Source organism: Coffea eugenioides, chromosome 6 (assembly GCF_003713205.1).
Source record: "Coffea eugenioides isolate CCC68of chromosome 6, Ceug_1.0, whole genome shotgun sequence".
In the NCBI taxonomy this organism is placed as follows: domain Eukaryota; kingdom Viridiplantae; phylum Streptophyta; class Magnoliopsida; order Gentianales; family Rubiaceae; genus Coffea; species Coffea eugenioides.
In genome coordinates this window covers 3208936-3229873 of record NC_040040.1, presented here as the reverse complement: position 1 = coordinate 3229873, position 20938 = coordinate 3208936, and the positions used below count along the sequence as shown (strand labels likewise).

The following is a 20938-nucleotide window of genomic DNA, read 5'->3' as shown; positions in this document are numbered from 1 at the left end:
CTCGTCCACGAACACCAGTAATCAGTAATATGTAGTTGCGTACCACTATCATTTTATTTTAACAATAATAAGTCCCCTAATTCTAAGAAAGTAAGTATTACTTGTAAATGCACTTTTGTCGAACATAATGGTTCTCGCATAATTTACAATTTATTAAGTGCGAGACCTCAAATTCGATACTTCTTACCCGGCCCCCCGTGTGGGGTGGGGACTTCAGCCGGTAACATTATTATTATTATATGGTAAGTTACCAATTCAAACTCCAATGTGATATCCTGTTTGCATCCTTAGACAGGGTCAGCGCCTTGGCCGTGCTTGCTTTTGTCGTAGCCTCATCACTAATTACTTCCTGATTTTGCTTTGGAATGAGAAAAACAAATCGAATTACAAAAAAGATCAAATTACTAGAGGTGTTTCGCAACATTAGAGAATTTAACCAGAAAAGAAGAAAAAGAAGAAGATTTGGGATTCAACACATCTGCACAGCGCGTAGTTTACTACGGTTTACATATGCAAAAAGCGGGACAAGCCTAAGCGGGCGAGGGGGGAAAGTAAAAAAAATAGTAGAAACAATACTGCTACTTATTAGCAATGGTAACAGGAGTGAAGAGATTCACCCACCGTCCTTGGGTTCTTTTTTTATTTGTCAATTTGGTTGAGCTTGCCAAGACCGTTACAACGAGCACAGACAATCTGAGCCTGGTCTTTCCTGGCTGCATTTGCCCTCAATGCGGCCCCCGATTGTCTTACGAAACCTGCTCCATCGCATTCAGGACACCTGCAATCGTCAATTTGAATTAATTTCACGGATATGCTCCTACCATCTTCCAGTTTTAAATAGTCCTAAACATTACGCTGCAAGTATATGACAGGAAGAGCACAAGTTTACAGTTTGCACCCACCACCAAAAAATAAAAAATAAAAAATTTGTAGACTGACTGCAAAAAAGTGAATACTAAAAATCGCATACAGGTCCTTGCGGGAGAAGAGTATGGGGAATGCAGTTCCAATTAAGGCCACAGCGGCAGCACCCGCAATTAGATAAGTGGTTCCCTCCGACGACACATCCCCAACTGCTGCGACCACCGCCAGCGACCTCCCTTTCTTCTTATTCTCCCTCACGCCTGCGTTGAGCGACCAAACTTTTGAACCCACAGCTGTTGTTGACCTGCGCAGGGATGTTCCGCTAGCTCCTGCGCGTGGTTGCTTGACTCCTAGCGAAGAAAACAACGTCTGCAGAGAAGCTGTGGATGCCATGGATTCTCTAATTTTTACAACAGGAATCGGTTTTCTAACATCAATTGGGTGTGGCTTAGTTTCAAAGATTATTTTGTAGCGGATCACGACGAGAACGTGGGTCTATTCTTCTCCCTGTTTTTTTTTTTTTTTTTTTTTGAAGTGGATAAGAAATAGACACATCAGAACTCCCGGACCTTTTGTTTTCCTGGATATGCATTGTCGGCTAATATATATTTGATAAAAATACAAATAGATTTTATCCCTTCTTAAGTTATCCCTCCCTATCTTTTTCCTTCTGTTCCTCAAAAACCAATTCAAACATCAAAGGTCTTATATAAAAACAAGGTGGGCCGGCCCACAGTTATGTAAAGCTTTGCTCAGAAAGCCCAGTGGGAGAATTATGGTCGTTTTTACTAGAATAGCTGGGCGTGGGCGGTGCTTCGGGGGTCGGCTGGATTGTGCGAGTCCATTCCTGAAAGCTCCGAGCATTGCACAGCTCCCTGCGTCATCCTCGCCCCTCTCTGACATCGTAGATTTATATATCTCTCTATTCGCTTTCCTTCATCTCTCCTTTATCTCTTTCTCCTATAACTAATTGAAATTTTCTGCGAGTGCAAAGAACGTCGCTAGGGTTTATACATATTATACTATCGCAGCTGGTATTTTGGTGGATTCAGTACAAGTTTTTAAGCTAAAGTAAAAATGGCGAAAGAAGGACCGAATTGGGAAGGTTTGCTGAAATGGAGTCTCTCTCACGCAGATGGTACTCGTCCCCCCGGTAATTTGAGGTACCCCTTTTGAACTTCCCAACCACTCTCCCCCTCCTGTTTTGTTTCTTGTTTTCCGTTTTTTTTTTCTTTTTAATTGGAAGATCTTTTCTAAATTTTCTTTGGAGGAGACTAAACTAATTGGGAGTCTCCACTGTGTAGCGAGGAGGATCGGAGATGGTTTATGGAGGCTATGCAATCGCAGACGGTTGACGTCATCAGAAGAATGAAGGAGATAACTCTGGTTATGCAAACTCCCGACCAAGTGCTTGAATCTCAAGGGGTCACTCCTCAAGATCTTGAGGGTATCGTATCACTATCAATCACTTCTTCTGGACCCCGTCCCCTGCCCGCCTTCTCTTTCCCTTTTCCCTTTTGCGTTATTTTAGTATCAAATTTGATTCCGAGGACGATTGAAGGAGCCGAACTTAATGTGTTTGCTTTGTTACAGATATGTTGGACGAGTTACAAGAGCATGTCGAGTCTATTGACATGGCCAACGGTGAGCCTTCTTATCATTTATAAATACTTTCTATTTTCGGTTCTGGTCAGTACACTTGTAACTTTATACTGGAGCCTGTTAATATTCACGGTAATCTTGCGAAGAAGAAAAAGAACATGTTGATGTGCATTTCGCAAACTTAATTTTAAGTTGAGAGCCATTTTTCTGTATCTCTTTTACCTGATAGTTTCTTTAGTACCTGACGTTTAGCTGACAGTATTGGTGCAAATATTATGTGTAAGACTCGTATGGAACCTAGAGATGGATGTTGAAAAGCGACTATATGTATGAAATGTGGATCTAATCGAAACATGTTTGTTATTATGAAAAGCTGCTTTATGCTGGTTGCTTGCTGAAATTCCGTGCTTATGCTTCCGTCCTAAGTAACATTATTATTATTTTTCTTTCTTTACAACCGAATTATGGTAGTTTCACTGCTGTTTGCCAGTAATGTCACAATTTGGTTGTTGAGAGTTATGTATCCTGAAATGCGTTTATTTGTCCCTTTGCATGTGCAGATCTCCATTCTATTGGGGGTTTGAATCCTCTTCTCAAGTATCTGAGGAATTCCCATGATAATATTAGAGCCAAAGCTGCAGAAGTTGTGAGCACAATTGTTCAGAACAATCCCAGGAGTCAACAACTGGTGATGGAAGCTAATGGCCTGGAACCACTCCTCCATAATTTCACTTCGGATCCTGATGTTACTGTGCGCACTAAAGCACTCGGTGCAATCTCATGTGAGTTCCCTGTAGTTTTAGGAGGAGCCTTTCACTTGTCTGTTGAAGTTTGATCCCTGCTTGGACGGGATTTGTTGGTATTTTAATTGTTTTTACTCTTTCTACATCTTTCAGCTTTAATCAGGCACAATAAGCCTGGTATTGCAGCATTTCGTCTTGCAAATGGTTATTCTGCCCTAAAGGATGCTTTAAGTTTTGAGAGCGTGAGATTTCAAAGGTGCTTTTTTAAATATATGTTGCTCCAGTGAAACCATTTCATTTCTCTCATTTATCACCGATTTCTAAAATTTATTTGATCTTGCAGGAAGGCTCTTAACTTGATCCAGTACTTATTGCATGAAAATCGTTCAGACTGCAATATTGTGACTGAACTTGGGTTCCCACGTATTCTGATGCATTTTGCTTCCAGTGAAGATGGAGAAGTGAGAGAGGGAGCACTCAGGGGTCTTCTTGAGCTTGCTAGAGACAGGAGAGAGCAGGGTGGCAGTTGCTCAAGCGAGGAGGAGAGGAAACTTAAGGAACTTCTTGAGCAACGAATTGAAGGGATCAGCCTGATGTCAGCTGAGGACCTTGGAGCTGCTAGAGAGGAAAGGCAGCTTGTAGACTCCCTGTGGAATGCCTCTTTCAATGAAGCCTCTGCTCTCCAAGAGAAAGGACTTCTTGTTCTGCCGGGGGAGGATGCACCTCCACCTGACGTTGCTAGCAAGCATTTTGAACCACCTCTCAGAGCTTGGGCTGCTGACCGAAATGCCGATGTGCAAGCCAATAGCGAGAAGAAAGATGCTCCATTATTACTAGGTCCACCTGCTGGTAGTGCTAGTCGTCATAATAACTCAAATACAGACGGTGGAGATGAGAGGAACCCTCCAACATAGAGAATATAGTCTAGAATTGCCGAATGACTTTTATGAAGATAGCTTTTCTATTTCTCCACATCTGTGTAACAAGTGATATGTTTTGCTTTTAGCCATTTGTGAGCTTGCTGATGAGTTGTATTTATGTATTTCCCCAAATTGTCTGGGGTGCTTAGTTTCGCTGGTCATTGACCCCACTCATCGTTTCTGTTTCTGCTTGAAGCCTATGGTACTCGCCCAAATCATATTCATTCAAAACACCGCCTGAGAAGTCTGTTTCACGGTGAGCTTATGCGCGCTGGAATTTTTCATTTTAAGGGGTTTTTAGCTTCTGATATTTAGAGACATAAAATTTCTGCAGCGCCTTTGTTCCCTATACACCGATTAGTGGTTCCTTTTTAAAAAAAAAAAAATAATGAGAGCGCTCTGGATTTTTGAACTCTTAAGATTGCTTGTATTCTTTCTTCCATCATGTTATAGGGTGTTTACATCATCAAGATAAGATTTTTCACTCCATTCCATTAGTTATTATACGTTCATTTGGCTTTCCATCGAAATTCATTTAGTTCTGTCTCTCGATTGCTTGAACATTAGCATCTGGGCAAAGCTTAGGGCTTTGCAGTTTGTATCAAAAACATGTTTGTTTACTCACCAATTTGTACTTCTGGTTTTTCATTTACATTCTTAATACGAGGGTTTTTGTGGATTCAAGAACACCATTTATTAGTTTTTATGCTAAAGATGAGCGAATAGTTGGTTTTAATCATTACAGAAAATCTGCAAGATAAGTATTGGGGATGGCATGTGAATGGTGTTTGGCATACCATTAACGGAGAGAATTGCATTGTTTTAAAAATTGCCACGCTATTCCATGTGAAAATGTCGATGCTTTTTGCAGTTATAGCATGAGATGTCTCCTTATGCATATGTTGATAACAATTTTCACGTCAATCCTCGAATATCCCTGAAGTAATTTGGGGGAGACGGACGTACGAAAACGATGAACTCTGTAAAATACCTCGAAAACTAGCCCATCAAGTCGAAGGGGATGCACTTAATCAAATCATACTTTCTTGACTTCTTAGCTGCTGCTGGATGACAAATGGTTTTTCTGCCGGGTGAAGAGGGACAACCATGATGTCAATTGCCTATTGAAATGCTTTAGTTCCTCTATCAACATGTACACTTGCTTTCCGATAATTCTCGTTTGTGAGTGATAGAGAAATAAGTGAAGGATGCAAATGAAAGGAAAAAGAAAAGTAAGGACACGTTTGAGTAAAAACTGAAGAAAGAAATCTTTGTAGATCGAACCGCCAGATCCTTTCCGCATGCCGATGCCCATCTGCATCAATGTAAGTCGGCACTATCAAGTTCCATCTTTTCCATTTCGAACCTAGACTTTCCTTCCAATTTTGCCTTGAAGAATTTCCTGATGTAATCTCCAAAAATTACCTTCTTGTACTTCCTCAAGGAACCATGGGAGTCCATCATGGTATCCAAGGGTTCTATTTCTACATCATCTTGCGGGGATAGAAATGTTGCAAAGGAAATCCTTGCCTTATTCTTGTTTGTCACTGCTCGGTGTTCGATGCTCCTGTATGTCCCATTACTCCAAATCTGAGAGTCATTCCGAAAACGAAGAAATTTTGGTTCGCCATTAATTGGTTGATGATGGATCTGCTGAGACATAAACAGATGTACTAACAAAAACAAGAGAAGCAAACGTACCTCAAGAACATCTCCAACATTGACAACTAGAGCATTTGGAATCGGTCTAATTGGCACCCACTGGCCCTCATGCTGAATTTCTAAACCAGTAACATCATCATCTTGTGATGGTACGGTTATAGTACTTGCATCTGAGTGAGGGCTAAATCCTAGAACTTCATCAGGTTTGCAACAGGGGGGGTAGTTGTTCAGACGCAAAGCTTGAGGCAGCTCCTTGTGCATTGTAAGAAGGGTATTGCTGGCCATTCCCATGTTTATAGATATGGAACGAAGCAGTTCCATGCCCACTCTTCGTATTTCAGATGAATATTTCTCCACAGTATCACTGAAATGTGAGATTTGTTAGTCGCAACTCACAAGGCGTGCTAACAGAAAAGTTGGAACATTTATTGGATGAACCTACATGAAATCCGCTGGTGTGGTGGGCCAGAATTTACATTTTCGGAACTTTGAAGGAAACATGAACAGAACTAGTGCATCATTCCAATCCAATTTCTGCTTTTCAGAAAACACAAATGCATGCCCATATCCCTGCATGTCATCTGCGGGCATTGAGAACTTATTCTTCTCCTCTAATGGGAGATCAAGAAATAATCTTGCAGTATCTTTTATTTTTTGCAATACTTGGTTCTCTATTCCATGATTGACCACCTGAAAGACATGTCTACAAGTCATATGATATTGAAACAGTGACTGTAGATCGTTTAAGAAGCTCTAAATAGTATACCGTCACAGGGGTGCCTGGTAACGCATCTGGTACATGTCAGAGTTCTTGGTTTCAAGATTCAAGTTATGGCATACCTACTTAAGTTATAACATATATAACATAGAATTTAAAATTCTAGTACGTTGTCTGTTCTTACCTTCTAATGTTAGTCCGATAATTTTAATTATTACCTGAAAGTAGAGTGGCAATTTGTCCCAAGTCTCAATGTGTTACCCATGCCCATGGGGACTTTGGGCGGGATGGGTATTGGATTTTGATATTGGGTTTAAAATGTGACAAATCCCAATTGTACTCATTAATTGATGGGAATACTTGGGAAATACTTGGGTACCCATTGGGCTCAAATAACAAGGGCTCTGTTTGGTTTAGCTATTTTTGGGGGGTATTTTTGAAATATTTTATTATAGCAGTGTATATGAAAAAATTTTACTATAAAATTTTTTTGAAATATTTGATATACTAATATGGATGGGATGTTTTTTGAGTTATTGTATATTACTGTAACATTGTATTTGAAAAACTTATTTTTTGAAAAAATAGCCAATCCAAACGGAGTCTTAGATTAAAAAATTATCTTTAACAATTTTTATAGTCATACTAGAGAATATAATCTAGTAGTTTTCCTAGTCATTATCCACGAGAATTTTCAACATTTCAGTCAATTTAGACCTGTCATCTTTGGACAATGATGAGGATAAATATTCAACACCTTAAGTACCTTGGTCATCTTGATATATGTTGGAATATGACTGTATATCTATTTTTTCCTTTATTTGTTAATCCAATTTTTTATGGGAATCCTGAGTATAAAGCACTTGCATGTTTATTTAATAAAACTAAAAAAAATTTAATAAATCAAAAATATTAAAATTATATAAAAAATAAAAATGAATTAAAGGAAAAAAAATATGTAGAAAATAGATTTGGGTATTGGGCGGGATCAATCTAAACCCATCCCAAAGTGATCCCGCCCAAGTTAGTCCCAAAACACATATGGGTAAAGTTGGGCCCAAACCCATATGACTCGGTTCCATCACAAACCCAAGCAAATCTCGTCCATCCCGCCCATTTTGCCACCTCTACCTGAAAGAAACCCCATTCTTTGCATGCCTTGTCCAGTTTCCTGAGCTCCTGTTCTTGCTGCTGTAAAAGCAATGATAAATCTACTGTAGGAATCTCAGAGGAGAAAGAGGTCATTTTTGTTCTTTTTGGCTGGTCCTCTAGGCTCCTGATGTTTCTGTCTGGGATTTTTGAAGGATCCCTCTTCACCATTTCTTGAACATTTGGTGCTGATAAAGATCCCCCATAATTAGGTAGCTCCTCTTCTGTGCTATTCTGATTAATAGTCATTTTTATGATTTGCATACAAATTTGTTTTCAGAGTTCGCCACATGATGTTAGCGTTTGGAAGCTTTTTATAGCTGCGCTCAGCGAATGCTTTTTTTCCTACAGGAATCTTGATTTTTTTACCTAGAAAGATACTCTATAAAAAAAACTGGAGTTCTCACCCAAGTTTTGTGGATAGGTCACTTTCAAATTTGATATTTAACTTTTGGACATGCTGTAAATGAGTTTTAAAGAATCCAGGCTTACTTGTACTTGTTTGCCAGATAAAGAAGGATTAAGAAAATCAACGTCCTAGTGTTGTTTGAAGTCTGTGTCGCTGAACTTACTGCCAGGAGCTAATGTTTAATGAATGTTGAATCTTATGGCAAAGATGACAGAACGTGGTTCCTGACACAGTTAATTCACTATTTTCATTTCTCATCTTTTGGTTTAGTGACTACTTAAAGCAGGAGGGGATTTCTAAGCCCCCACCCCCTTTGATTTTTCTTTGTTCTTTTTTTTTTCAATGAACTTTTCTGGTTCACTTGCAGACAAATGGATTTCGGTTACTGCAATTCAACATGATGAAAGAAAGGCCCAGAAAGCTTGGCAGGGGGAAGATTTTGTGTTGTTGAAAATTGAACATTGGTTAGTATTGGTAAAGACTGCAGTTAAAAAGTTCAGGCGCATTAGAACAACATTTTCAGGGAACTGATTCTTCAAACAAAGGTGCATTGCCTGGACTAGTTTTAAGTTTAGGAACTGACTCCATAATATAAGATCAGTAACTGAGAATACATTTAAACTCCTCCACTAAGCTACCAAGTACTCTGTAAACAGAAATCACTAACTTAGGAAGCTCTCCTATTCTAATCAAGAGTGCAGCCTGAACTTCTTGGCACAGTTGTCACTTGGGAGGGCAGAAAGTGATGACATAACGGGAGGCCCTGCATTTGTTGAGGCTGGAAGAGTCATCAAAAGCATAGCTATAGGCTTTCGGGCAAATGGCCTTAAAGAGATTGGCAAAGAGTGTTGGTTTGCAGGTTTTGGGGTTTCCATATTCCCCCGTGCAACAATACTTGGCCGACTGCATAGCTAAGCAAGCACTCTTGCACCCTATCACCTTCTCGCCTACCCTAACTTCCAATGCTGATGGACAACATATGTTGAGATCAACTTCACATTCTGCTATGCCACAGCCAATTCCACCTCCGACTGGCTTCATCGAGACAGGCAAGTTGAATCCATCAACTAAACTCACGTCATAAAAATGTAAGGGGGAGGTGGATGTCCCCAGTGTCATTTCCACCACAGTTGCTGGTGGTGCACCACCCATTCCCTCACAGTGTAGTTGACCTGAACAGTCTCCGGTGCCACACGACCCTTTTCCTTTGTCATCAAAATGGCAATCCTGCCTGCCCCATATCCTGCCTGACCACATCTCAGGCACGCCAATGATAACTTCCTCGCCGCAGCTCAGATGGAAACCACCTGCTTTTGGGGTGACATGGCCAGCGCCGCCAAGTATCCCTGGCCATATATTTTCTGGACAATTGTTTACCAATATTAGCTGTATCCCATCTGCAATAACCGCACATAAAAAAAAAAAAAAGAAGAAAGAAAGCGGGTGAGTCATCAGATTATCACGCATTTAAAGAAACGACAAGTTTGGGAAGAAATTATAGTATACTTGATCTCGTGAGAAAGGCATATACGCAGAGTAGGATGAGTAGGAGATGTGAAGAAATTAGCATATTTCAATTGCGATGGAGTTGGCCTCTAGAGGCACATGGGGGAGGACTGAGGAGTGCTGACTGCTGAGATGTGGTGCCGGGCTCTTGGAGCTGGACGAATGCTCTGGTTTTAAAGGCGCAAATTCTGATTGAACACAACATCCTCCTTGATGGCCGAGGACTTGGTTTGGGAAACTTTATCTTTTCTTTATAAAGTTTTTTATTTACAGTTTTTATAGAGAAAAAGAGCAGTATATATGCATTGCTTCGGGGGTGGGATTTGCATAAATGCATTCATGTTGTTGTTGATTTTTTTAATGATTATGTCATTTGTTCATCCTCTTAACAGAAACTGGAATGAATCTTGTGTTATATAAGCATCTGCTTTTCCTTGCTTTGCTGGGATATCTACACATCAGATTCACATGGCTCCGCCAGGAGTCTGGGACCGCTGTTTTAGGTAAGTGTTCTGGCTGCTGGACTTTACGGCAGATACCAAGTTTGAATTTGTGGATCAGTCCGGCATTTGAATTTGGACGCGGTCCGGAAGGTGTAACACCATTTGTACATGGTGTAACATCATCTGTACAATGTGTAACAATTGAACAACAGCGAGTAAAATAGAACAACATTTTTGTGGGTCCCACACGGCGTGAAAATCGAGTTACAAGACGTGATCTGAATCGCACAAATTTTTTTAGTTTCATCCAGCCGTGAACTGCCTGGGACGGTTGTCCTCGTCCTTTGAATTTGTGTCTGATCTTGATTGTCATGCAAAGCAAGGACAAAGGGGATACTGCTTGGACTGAAATGCCATAATTTTGTCGCCAACTTTTAGAAACCTTGTACTTGACGATCGATGTCTCTTCACTTTTCTGCTCCTGAGTGGCAGAAATTGGAAGAAACTCAGCCCTTTTCCAGGAATTCTATTTTTTTGTTTTTTTGGGTCAGAGGAGGCCTGAACGGCCATTTGTAATGTCACAAACCTTGACCCATTCTATTGTTGTTCGGGTTCTGTTACTATTTAAGCTTTAAATGATTAACTGAAAATCCAGCCCATTCTATCAATGCTGGGATTTCTGAAACCGAACGCCATTTTGTTACTCGTAAATATGGATGCTGCAGAAGGCGGTCCACATAAAAATGGGCCTCATGTTAAAGTAGCCCATTTTATTTCATTGGTTTCATTTTCATACACTGCAAAATTCATGTAGAATAAGACTTCCTGCATCAGAAAACATCAGAAAAGACTTCCTGCAAGGAGTACTGGACTGGACTTGTATTTACCAACGCAACTTTTGTTAAAGGAAAAAAAAATCCTGGGTCCTTTGTTTTTCTTTTTTACACCTCTATAATCATATTTTTGGCGTTTTTCTTTCAAAAGCTTCTGGATCCTTCCCTTCGTACGGTTTCGGCCACCGCAGTCCCGCCAAATCCACCTAGACATAGCGACATCTGTTTTCTTTGTGCACGCAAAGATGTCACTTGTTAATGCACATAGTACTCTTTTTTTTTCTTTTTTTTTCTTTTTTTTCGACACAGGGTTGTTCGGGTCAATTCTTACGGGGCCGACTAATCCCCTGCGACCCGGATTTTGGCGCCCCAACCCGACCCAAGCACGGTAAGTGCGCGGAGGAATCCAGTAGCGCAGGGACTCGAACTTGGGATCTAGAGGTTTACCAGGAGGAGGTGCTACCGCTGGACCATTCACGCGGGGGCCGCACATAGTACTCTCTTATACACATATTAATAATTAATATTTTTTTATATTTATATACTATTTTCATTTAATTTTACTTATTTATTGTATATTTATCTACCTTTTTTAATTTTATATTTTCAAAAATATAACATTTAAATATATTATGACATCCTTTATGCAAACCGTTTAATTATTTATCCAATTAATTCTCCTTGTTTCGCTAAACAAATTTATAGACTAATTTTACAGGAAAAACTAAGACGGTACTGATCGACTATACATTCACCTGTAAATCTCTTCCCAGCCCACCGCCAAAATCTCGATTCTTCGGGCTCCCTTCCACCTGAGTCTCCGCAGACTCAACCGTGTGCTCTTTAGGAAGAATATCAGAGTCCCAAAAAAGAAAAAAACAGCTGAATCACAGTCAAAGAATCATTTGGCTAAAAATGATGGGCATTGCAGCAAAGGTTCGCGGAGCGGCGAGAATCTGCCAGTCTTTCTCTCTGCTCCGACCACCATCGGCACTAACTCCGGGACAGCCTCTGAGATTTTTGTCGGAGAGCAACAACGCAAACAAGAACCCAGTTGTCCAGCAAATGATAGACTACGCACTTTCTGTTGGCCGTTCCCAAAAATCAGGTATTTTTCCATCTTCAATAAGATTTTATCTTTTTATTTTTCCATCTTCAATAAGATTTGAGTGTTATGCTAAAAACATATGGGGTATGTGTAGATGAATCAATTTCGCAGGGTCTGTTGGTATTGGAGCAGTGCCACTCCACTCAAGCTGCAGATGACGATTCAAAAGGGATGGTTCTTTTAGCCATGTCTACCCTATTATATGAAAGGTCTTAATTTTTTGTTTTCTTCTTTTTACGTCCATTGCTATTTCGAATGACCTTGAAATTCATAGGTTTCTGTTCATGTATATCAGGGGAAACTTTGCTGAAGCCTTTGAGAAACTGCAGAGCATCCAAGATTTGAGCTCGTCTTCTATTGCTATTAGAGGTGGTTGACATGTCTCGGGTGTAGTTACTTAGACCATATTGGTTGCTCCTTTAATTTTGATTGTGGATTGGGTGTTTCAATGCGCTTTACCTTTGGTGTTTTGCTGCAGTTGCTGCTACAGAAGCTCTAGTAGGAATCCATCTCGAATTGGATGAGGCAAGCCCCCAGAGGACAATTTGCAATTGCTATGTCATCTCAAGTTTAAGTTCATTTTAGGATATTTACGTGCAGGATTCTCCTTGTACAGGATGATGCTTCATCTGTGCTCACAAATATATGGTATAACCTCATGGACGCTATCAAATTAGACATTGGTGGTGGGAGTGGCTTTGATGTTCTGGAAGCCCGTGCAAAGGCGTTAAAAGGACTTCTGGAGCTGGTCCGGGGTAATCTTCAAACAGGTCTGCGTGTATAGTTTGTTTAATCAATTCTCTTCTTCTGTGGCACTCTTGATCAGCTTAGGTCTCTATATTAAGTTACTAAATGCGGCGGAGACATTCTTTTCTAGCAGCTCAGGATGATCTTCTAGTAGCTCAGGATACTGAAGCTTGCACTGGTAAGGTTTTGCCTTCCTAGACACCGTGGTAATCTCTTGCACTATATTTTATTGATCTGGTGTTATATAGGCAATGTTGCTCTGTCTTATGGTGAATATCTTCATGGCATGCGGAAACTTCCTATTGCAAAGGAATTATACCAGAAAGTGATTCAGCAGTTGTCGGAGAGAGATTTTAACGACCTGCATAATATTGGGGCATGTAACATGTCAAAGGATGAGGTTTACTTAGCAGCTACATGTGCATTAGGGCAGCTTGAGGCTCATTTAGGGTAAGCACATTTTTTATTGCCCATTAATATTCATCTGACGGTGTCCTTCAAGGCATTGATTCTTGAGTTGTTTTTTTAGAAATTTTGGTGATGCTGAGGAGATTCTTACTGCAGCACTGAAGAAAGCAGAACAACATTTTGGTAATTTTACTTTCATTTCATTTAACATGGAATTACAGTCGAGATTTGATGCTACATAATGTTTATGCTTAATTGGTCTAGGGTCCAATCATCCCAAGGTTGGTGTTATTTTAACCTGCATAGCTCTCATGTATCGCTTGAAAGCGACAACAGAAGGCTCAAGTTCTCTTCTAATTCAAGAGGTAAGAAATTGCTGTTCAGGATGACATTTGCAACTTTCCCAAGTTAATTGTCTCCTCTCCTCCTTATTGCTGTTAATCCTCTTTGAATATAGTATGTAATGTTTTCCGGGCAACTAATATACTACATGTTTCAACGCATTCATTTATAAGAACTCAATAAAGTGACTGCGTGGAGCAAGTTGACTTCAAAATGAATACTCAATTACTTTCGTATTGGTTGCTGTGATATTTTACTGAAGACAAAATCAATATTTTTGCTGTAGTGGGTTACTGGCAGTGGACTTTTTACTTTTCAGATCTTATTATGCATGGACATGCTTCTGTGATGTTGATGGATACTGATACTATTGCAGTTGATTAGTTTATTCACACCATTAGTTCTCTCAATAGCTTCTCTAGTTCATCCTGCAGGGACTTTATAGAAAGGCAATAGAACTGCTTAGAGCTCCACCATTGGACAGTGATGGTATGCAGATCAATTTGCCCATTTTGTTTTTAAACTTCCCTTTGTGAAGATTGGCTAGCATTTGATTGATTGCCTATGCCTTTTTATGCTTTTTGGTGTCCCATAGGCGCTGAAGGAAAAGTATATAGAAGGGAAATGGTTGCCCTTGCCAGAGGTATGATTTAAAGTTCGAACTTGCAAGTTACAGTGGATGTGCGACTGGGATAGATTTCTAAACGGCCAGTATTTTTTTTTTTCGGGGTCTATCTTGGAGCATTATATTTTTGTATTGGTTGTTTAGGTGGCTATGCAGAAATACTGTGTGTTCAACAGAACAGAAAAGCAGAAGGCGAAAAAATGAGGCGCTGGGCAGAAGCTGTATGGAAAAATCGCAGGCTTTCACTAGCTGAGGTGCTAGACATATCTGAGAATTCTACCAAAGTACCTGTTATAGATGCTAGAATATGCAGGTCTGTATAATTTTCCCGAGTGATAGCTGATTTTGCTGTCAGAAATTTGAAATTTGTAGTGACAGCGCTAAGGGTGTAACAATTTCTAATTTGCACCTTATGTAACTAACTTATCCACATGTTTTTGCTGAGGTCTGTAGTGACTGAATAATATTGTACAAGCTTTCACAGATGCTGTTAAGATCTTTAAATTCCATTGCTAAGTATATCAGTGCGTTTTTCGGCATATTGGATGTACTGAGTGCGTCCGCCGTCCGATGAAAATTGCTTCGTATTCTACTCCAACTCATTGTTGAGCTGTTTGGTTACCATTTTTTGGTTTGAAATGGAGAATTTCTTGTTAAGAGTTAAATTTGGTAAGATCAAGGAAGTTTAAAATTATTTAGCGCAATATCAGTTACATAAACCAAACAGCAAAAATAAAATATGCATCAAGGGTTTAAGAAGATCTGCTCTGCACAGCTGAAAGTGTGTTGCGCAACCATAAAATAGAGAAAACAATACATGGCGGAATTGTTCAGTGACAACTGACAATCACAGGGGGAGATTAAGACCTTTGCCAACTTCTACGCCAATTATCTGAAGTATTCCCTTGTTCAGAATCTGAAAACCAAACCAGCAATGGTTAACCCTATGGAATTTGCCAAGGAAACGTGGATGGAGTATGGCAAAATGAAGAAAAATGTACCAGTTCAACGATGAAGATGCCAATAAGACCAACCATGCAAGTCCTGGAGTTCCATATTTCAGCAGTCCTAGTGAACCCCAGAAATGGGGGCTGAAATTTTGGAACTTCTTTCGGCAGTTCCACCTGAAGATTGATATATAGTTTCAATGGTCATTTTCCTTAATGACTAAAAAAAGAAAAGAAAAGAATGGATTAACATTGAAAGTGTGAAATCAAACCCCAAGAAGATGAGACTAAGAAAACTGGAAAGGAAATTTGAGCAGTACGTACTCCAGCAGGAAGCTTTGCAGCTTGAACCTTGAAAACCAGCCGCTTCTGACTCCGGGAGGAGGTTCTGAGGGTTGGATTATTGTGGAGAAAGTAAAGTTGGTGATTCTGACTATGATGGAGTGATGCGATGGCCGGGAGTGGGAGGAAAGAAGAAGAAATTGCCGGCGACGCAGCCATTGCCTGGTCGCTGGTACCGCTTCCAACCTTAGCCATTGATATCTTCTTCTTCTTCGGCTTATCTACACTCTTCCACGTGGCGCCCTGTTTTCCGGTGTGGTGGGTCCGGGTTCTACTTCATCGTGCGTTTGCAGAAGAGGGGCATGATTGCATGAACGGTTTCTGACAATTCACGGTCAAGATTTGACCCAAAAAAAAAATTATACGGTTCAAATTTCATTTTATACCTCATTTTTAACAAGGAAAAGTTTATGATAACGAAACTATTTTTACCTAATATAACAGGTAAAAACACTTTTAGCGACTATTTGATTACCTGTTGGACCGGTCACCTAAACAAGATAATGCCTAAAAATTTGGGTAGTAAGTTTCACATTAAAAATAGTAAGTTATCCCCATAAATTAGTAACTTTTATGTCTCAAAAAGTGAATCAAAATAAAAATGAAAGTTACTTTTTTTAAAAAAATAAATTACTACTCTATATTCGAAACTTACTTTTTGGAGAGTAAGTTTAGTTCAAGTAATAGTAAGTTTTTATAGATTAATAGTAAATCTTGTTGATAGAGTAGTAAATTTGGTTAATCGACAAAACTTACTAGTTTGTGGCATAAATTTACTCTTTTATTTAAAGAAACTTACATGAAACAAGTATTAGGAAGTTTATTTAAAATAATGCTAAGATTTTTTTATTAATGATTGAAACTTAATATTATAGTTAGTAATTGTTGGTAACGTAAATGTATAATATATGATTGTATGTATCATTCATAAATGTTATGTGTTTAGGCATTTTAATAAATGTATGTATCATTTATAAATGTTATGTGTTTTAATAAATTTATTTTCTAAGTCACAAGTATAAAAGTTAAAGTTGTACTAATGTGGCATAATCTTTGAAAATTATAGTAAATTTACCCTTATATTAAGTTTCGTGAGTTTCAAATATATTTTGTATCATTTACAATATGGATTTATATGCACATTTTTTATCAAAATTACTTTTAATCGGCAAATAGTATGTAAATTATTATAAAATGTCATTTTATAATAATCATAATTTTATAGGTGAATGGTATATAAACTGCTAAAATTATCAATTTATAAATGATCAAATCTTACTACTTTATGGCATATATTAGTTTGATCAACTAAAAAATTACTGTAATTAAGTGTACGTTGGTTGTTGATTTGAAATTTGCACCCCTATCACTATTCATTATTACTACCACAACTTTTTCTAATCAAAGTAAAACAAAGTCAAATATCTTTTCCTTTTGTATGCAGTATTTATATTTAGTAAAAAATTAATAAACCATGATTACATCTCATAATTTCTGATGAAATTAGTAACATTTTCTAAATAAATTGGAATAATTTGTAAAATATGTTATTTTTTTACCAATATAATTAGGGGTGGCAATCGGGTCCAAATCGGATTGGCGGGTCGGGTTGAGACCCGAGTATAACAGAAAACCCGCTGATTCGCCAACTCGAGACGGGTCAGGATATCTGACCCGAATCTGAAAATTTCAGGTTGTCGGGTTGACGTGACGACCCGAATGACCCGAAACTTAATTTCAATTTACTAATTTACCACTGTAATTTCTAATAAAATCAATTTCGCACAAGACTAATTACATAATCAAGTAATAAAAATTTAAATAAATAATCTCAAACCAAATCTAAAATAAATTAAAACACTGTAAAAGTGTTTTATCCCAAACCAAATATAAAATAAATTAAAACAGTATAAAAGTAAAAAATAATATAATACATTATTTGTCCAAATATAATAATTTCAACTTCACACAAGTTAAATAAATTCATTTAGGATTAAATGATTAATGCCTTTGGAAAAAAAGAATAACTTAGTTTAGATAGATAAAATAATTTTTAATTCGTAAACAGGTTATCGGGTCACCCACGGATTGACCCGAAGTCGACCCGTTTTCTTTTTGGGTTCATCGGACTCGACCCGATTTTGACCCGAACCTGCGAAACCTCAATCCGAACCCATTAATTTCGTGTTACGTTCGTGTCATGTTTTCATGTCGTGTCGGAAATTGCCACCCGTAAATATAATCAAAAGAAATTTGCACTATTAAAAAGCAAATGGGAAGAAAGGATGATGGCATAAGTATAAATAACTATATACATATCACACCATGAGTTTAGGTTTGATTTGTTCAAAACATCGGTAATTTATTCATTAGTAGATATAAAATGCATATTATTTTTATACAAATGGAAAATACAATTTCATAAATACTAATGAGGTTATCATTTTTTTTATACAATTGGAGTTTATCATAAATACAATTGGAGTTTATCATTTTTTTTATTATTCAGTATTTTTTTCCATGTTGTAACTGTACGTCTCTTTTTGAGCTTTTTGTTTGAATTCATCCTTGCTCATAAGAAAAATAATTAGCTTCAATTATGCGCTTGTTAATGAGGTTAAATCTGAAGGAGAACCGTACATGAGCCTTTTGAATTAACTTTGCTTCTCTTAGTTCCTGAAGTTGAAGTCCCCTGAAAATGTCACCCAATGTAGACCAATGCCTGATGTAACGTGCTTTATAGACTAACCACTAAAGTTATTATTAATAGGATTAAGCCTCTGCTCTCTTCCACTATTGGACCTGTCCAAAGTAGCTTTCTTCCTGAAAGAAAAACCAACGATAGCATTGCGTTACTCAGGAACTTTTGCGTAGGAGTATTAGAAAATGAACATATGAAGATTAATTTACAAAAGGCTTATGATAAGTTTAACTTCAATTGGTTTTGGCTTAAGCACCGTTCGTTTGATCCAATTTGGTTTTCCTTCTACCTTTTGCTGATGTTGTTATGAAATGTATCACATCCACTTTATTAGCTGCACTTTAAATGGGGAAGTAAATAAATACTTGAACCTAAAAGGGGATATAGACAAGGGTGACTTTCTCTCTGCCTTTATTTTTTTTGGGTAAATAATTCTGATTTTAGGACTTGGAGAGGGATTGTTAACAGCTTTAATAAAGTGAAACTTGGTTCTGAGTGGAATGTCGATAAATGTCATAGAATTTCATGTCTGACGATAAAAGATGGCTTTTGGATACAATTGGGGCATCCCCTTTTGAATGTGTAAAGAGGCTGAGGATAAATTTGATTGCGCGCATTCTGCTAATGTTGCACGACAAAATGGCTCTGATATCACTATCAAAAGCTTCAGTTTGAATTGAAATTTCTGTTTTACAAACCCAAGAGCACTTGGATGCTAACAATATCTGAAGTGAGTAAAATGATGGAAAATATGGAAGTATCAGAATTTGATCAAGGAATTTATTTCATTTTAAGTTTTTCTCTGCATCTTGATATCGTTTCCGTGCAATGCATCACTTTTTCCGTGCAATACATCAAAATGCCTTTTAATCATAAACAGCAAGTGCTCATAATTGTGTTATTTAGTAAGTAAGCATAACAGTTTTGAAAAGAAAATAACATACTTCAACAATTATGAGCAGAACTCCCATCAACAATGTTGATTTGAGCTTACCTCTGACATGATTGACTTTCCTAGCATATGTTTTCTAATGGTGATGTGGTTCTTAAAAAATCTGATATGTTATAAACCATAAAGATCTTCAAGTACACAGGATTACTGGATCTTAAACCTTTTGTACAAGGTTTAATTTCTCGAGACTGCCACAAACAAGGGTTAACTTCCAATTGAAACTTAGAAAAATTGAATGTTCTGAAATGCCATTTCTTGAAATTAAACGCCATCATTCACCAAACTTTTTTCCAAGAAAGCTGAAATTATTCACATTAAAACAAGTAAACACCAGAAATTGCAAACTAAGGAGATCATGTTCAGATTTACAATCAAAATGCATTAAACTACCTTTGAAGAAACTTAAATCATCCTAAAATTTTTTAGCAAAGACGAACAAAAAAATTTGTACCCTCTCAAGAATAAAATTCCTTAATGGTCTTGGCTGAAATCTGGTTCATTCACTACAAAACCATCACAAGATTTGTATTAAAAAAAGGCCACAACAACACATAATCATAGCAAATAAGTGACATAAAACTTAGGCGTGAAGAAGGAAAAATGTACCTGAATATTTTCGTCTCCTAACAAGCAAGTGTTTCGTACATGACTTTGGATTAATGAAGGATTGCATGCCCACATTAATGCCTATACAAATGCAAATACAACACAATTATATTTCATGTCTTCACACAAAAATAAAAGCAAGCTATACATTACCTAACCAGGAGGAATGATCTGAAACCAATTACTATCCATTAACTCCTTATTGCATCCATGCGGTGAATCTGATTGCAATAGGCCATAGGATGATCCTATCAGGTTCGAATTTACATTCTCAATTGAAATACATTGTTTGGCTGGTTTTTCAAACCAGGGAAATTTCAAAGTTCACAAATATAGTTCAAGATTGTTTTTTGTCATTGATCAGTGATATGTAGGTACAATATTAGATTCAGGTAGGCTCCGACCAATTCATGATTCATCAGGCGCCCAAAGCAAGGGTGATTGTGACAGCCCCACCTTCCCCTAAGGCGAACCAAAGAGGTTAGCGGACTGCCTGCCCAACTCTCGCCAGGACTAACGGTGCAGTATAGAGCGATCTACCACGTTCCGGAACTTATAACGCGCGCAAATAAGGCAAAAGGGCAAAATAACCCAAAATAAAAGAAATGAAATCCGGAGTCGGCCATGAATAGTAACCGACCCGTCAGAACCCAACCGAAATAGCTAACAAACATTCACATCTGAACTTTAGCAATTACAATCCAAAAGGACATACAAAAGTTTTCAAAAGTTGATACATATACACGGTTTGCCAAATCAGAAGAGAAAACGCCCCAAAAGTACACTTAGGGTTTTAAGCCACGAGCTATACAAAAGATATGTTCGACTAGCTCAGTTTGGCAGCCATTTGTCAAATCCAGACCAAAAGTGATTATTTTCCTGTAAGGAAAACAAAAGAGACAGAAAGGGGTGAGCTTGCGCTCAATGAGGTACCAAACATATAGCAGAAAAATCATGGCATTCCACATTTTACAAATCAGATACACATGCCAGATGTAAAGCAAAGGAACCAATGATTCAAATCAGAAGGATACGGGTGGCTCTCAGGAGCCAAATTTCCAGCGCAGTACTTGATCCAAACCGGTTGACTCTCCGTCAACGTATATAGAACCAAACGTCCGTAGACCCCTCTTTACACCGAATTCCGTCCACCAAACACCCCTTTACCGGGCCCGCTCACCGTAACCGAACAGAAATGGTAATACTCGAGTATACCGGAATCAAGGGTCTCAATACCCAAAAATTCCCGAACAGACTACCGTGGTTCGTTATCTAATCGTCCAGGCCCTTGCCGGCCCGACTCGAATAACT

At 38.3% G+C, this 20938-nt stretch overlaps 6 protein-coding genes across 8 annotated transcripts; 2 read left to right on the top strand and 4 right to left on the bottom strand.

Annotated features, from left to right (window-relative positions):
* Positions 1–441: 441 nt before the first annotated feature.
* LOC113774688 lies at positions 442–1382 on the bottom strand. The gene is made up of 2 exons (XM_027319287.1): positions 971–1382; positions 442–778 (listed from the first exon to the last, which is right to left on the bottom strand). Exons 1-2 carry the CDS (start codon positions 1255–1257, stop codon positions 640–642), a joined length of 426 nt encoding a protein of 141 aa, XP_027175088.1. The 5' UTR covers positions 1258–1382; the 3' UTR covers positions 442–639.
* A 313-nt stretch (positions 1383–1695) lies between these two features.
* On the top strand, positions 1696–4360 carry LOC113774695. Its single transcript, XM_027319297.1, has 6 exons — positions 1696–2027; positions 2169–2311; positions 2458–2508; positions 3027–3248; positions 3363–3465; positions 3553–4360. The coding sequence occupies exons 1-6, from the start codon at positions 1942–1944 to the stop codon at positions 4121–4123; spliced, it is 1176 nt and encodes a 391-aa protein (XP_027175098.1). The 5' UTR covers positions 1696–1941; the 3' UTR covers positions 4124–4360.
* A 1089-nt stretch (positions 4361–5449) lies between these two features.
* Positions 5450–7907, bottom strand: LOC113772975 (protein SRG1-like). The gene is made up of 4 exons (XM_027317479.1): positions 7641–7907; positions 6234–6481; positions 5831–6155; positions 5450–5779 (listed from the first exon to the last, which is right to left on the bottom strand). The coding sequence occupies exons 1-4, from the start codon at positions 7905–7907 to the stop codon at positions 5450–5452; spliced, it is 1170 nt and encodes a 389-aa protein (XP_027173280.1).
* Positions 7908–8554: 647 nt separating this feature from the next.
* LOC113775786 (thaumatin-like protein) lies at positions 8555–9717 on the bottom strand. Its single transcript, XM_027320795.1, has 2 exons — positions 9574–9717; positions 8555–9464 (listed from the first exon to the last, which is right to left on the bottom strand). Exons 1-2 carry the CDS (start codon positions 9635–9637, stop codon positions 8791–8793), a joined length of 738 nt encoding a protein of 245 aa, XP_027176596.1. The 5' UTR covers positions 9638–9717; the 3' UTR covers positions 8555–8790.
* Positions 9718–11569: 1852 nt separating this feature from the next.
* Positions 11570–14598, top strand: LOC113774905. Of its 3 annotated transcripts, XM_027319556.1 has the most exons (13): positions 11570–11957; positions 12052–12166; positions 12253–12326; positions 12436–12482; positions 12574–12727; positions 12835–12882; positions 12953–13154; positions 13234–13295; positions 13377–13477; positions 13877–13943; positions 14050–14097; positions 14224–14392; positions 14523–14598. In XM_027319556.1, the coding sequence occupies exons 1-13, from the start codon at positions 11765–11767 to the stop codon at positions 14530–14532; spliced, it is 1290 nt and encodes a 429-aa protein (XP_027175357.1). In that variant the 5' UTR covers positions 11570–11764; the 3' UTR covers positions 14533–14598. The 3 variants fall into 3 exon arrangements, with proteins under 3 accessions (XP_027175357.1, XP_027175358.1, XP_027175359.1); XM_027319557.1 differs by having other exon boundaries at positions 11572–11957; positions 12838–12882; positions 14224–14598; XM_027319558.1 differs by having other exon boundaries at positions 11573–11957; positions 13889–13943; positions 14224–14598.
* A 146-nt stretch (positions 14599–14744) lies between these two features.
* Positions 14745–15577, bottom strand: LOC113774907 (light-harvesting complex-like protein OHP1, chloroplastic). Its single transcript, XM_027319559.1, has 3 exons — positions 15351–15577; positions 15081–15203; positions 14745–14995 (listed from the first exon to the last, which is right to left on the bottom strand). The coding sequence occupies exons 1-3, from the start codon at positions 15561–15563 to the stop codon at positions 14927–14929; spliced, it is 405 nt and encodes a 134-aa protein (XP_027175360.1). The 5' UTR covers positions 15564–15577; the 3' UTR covers positions 14745–14926.
* Positions 15578–20938: the final 5361 nt, after the last annotated feature.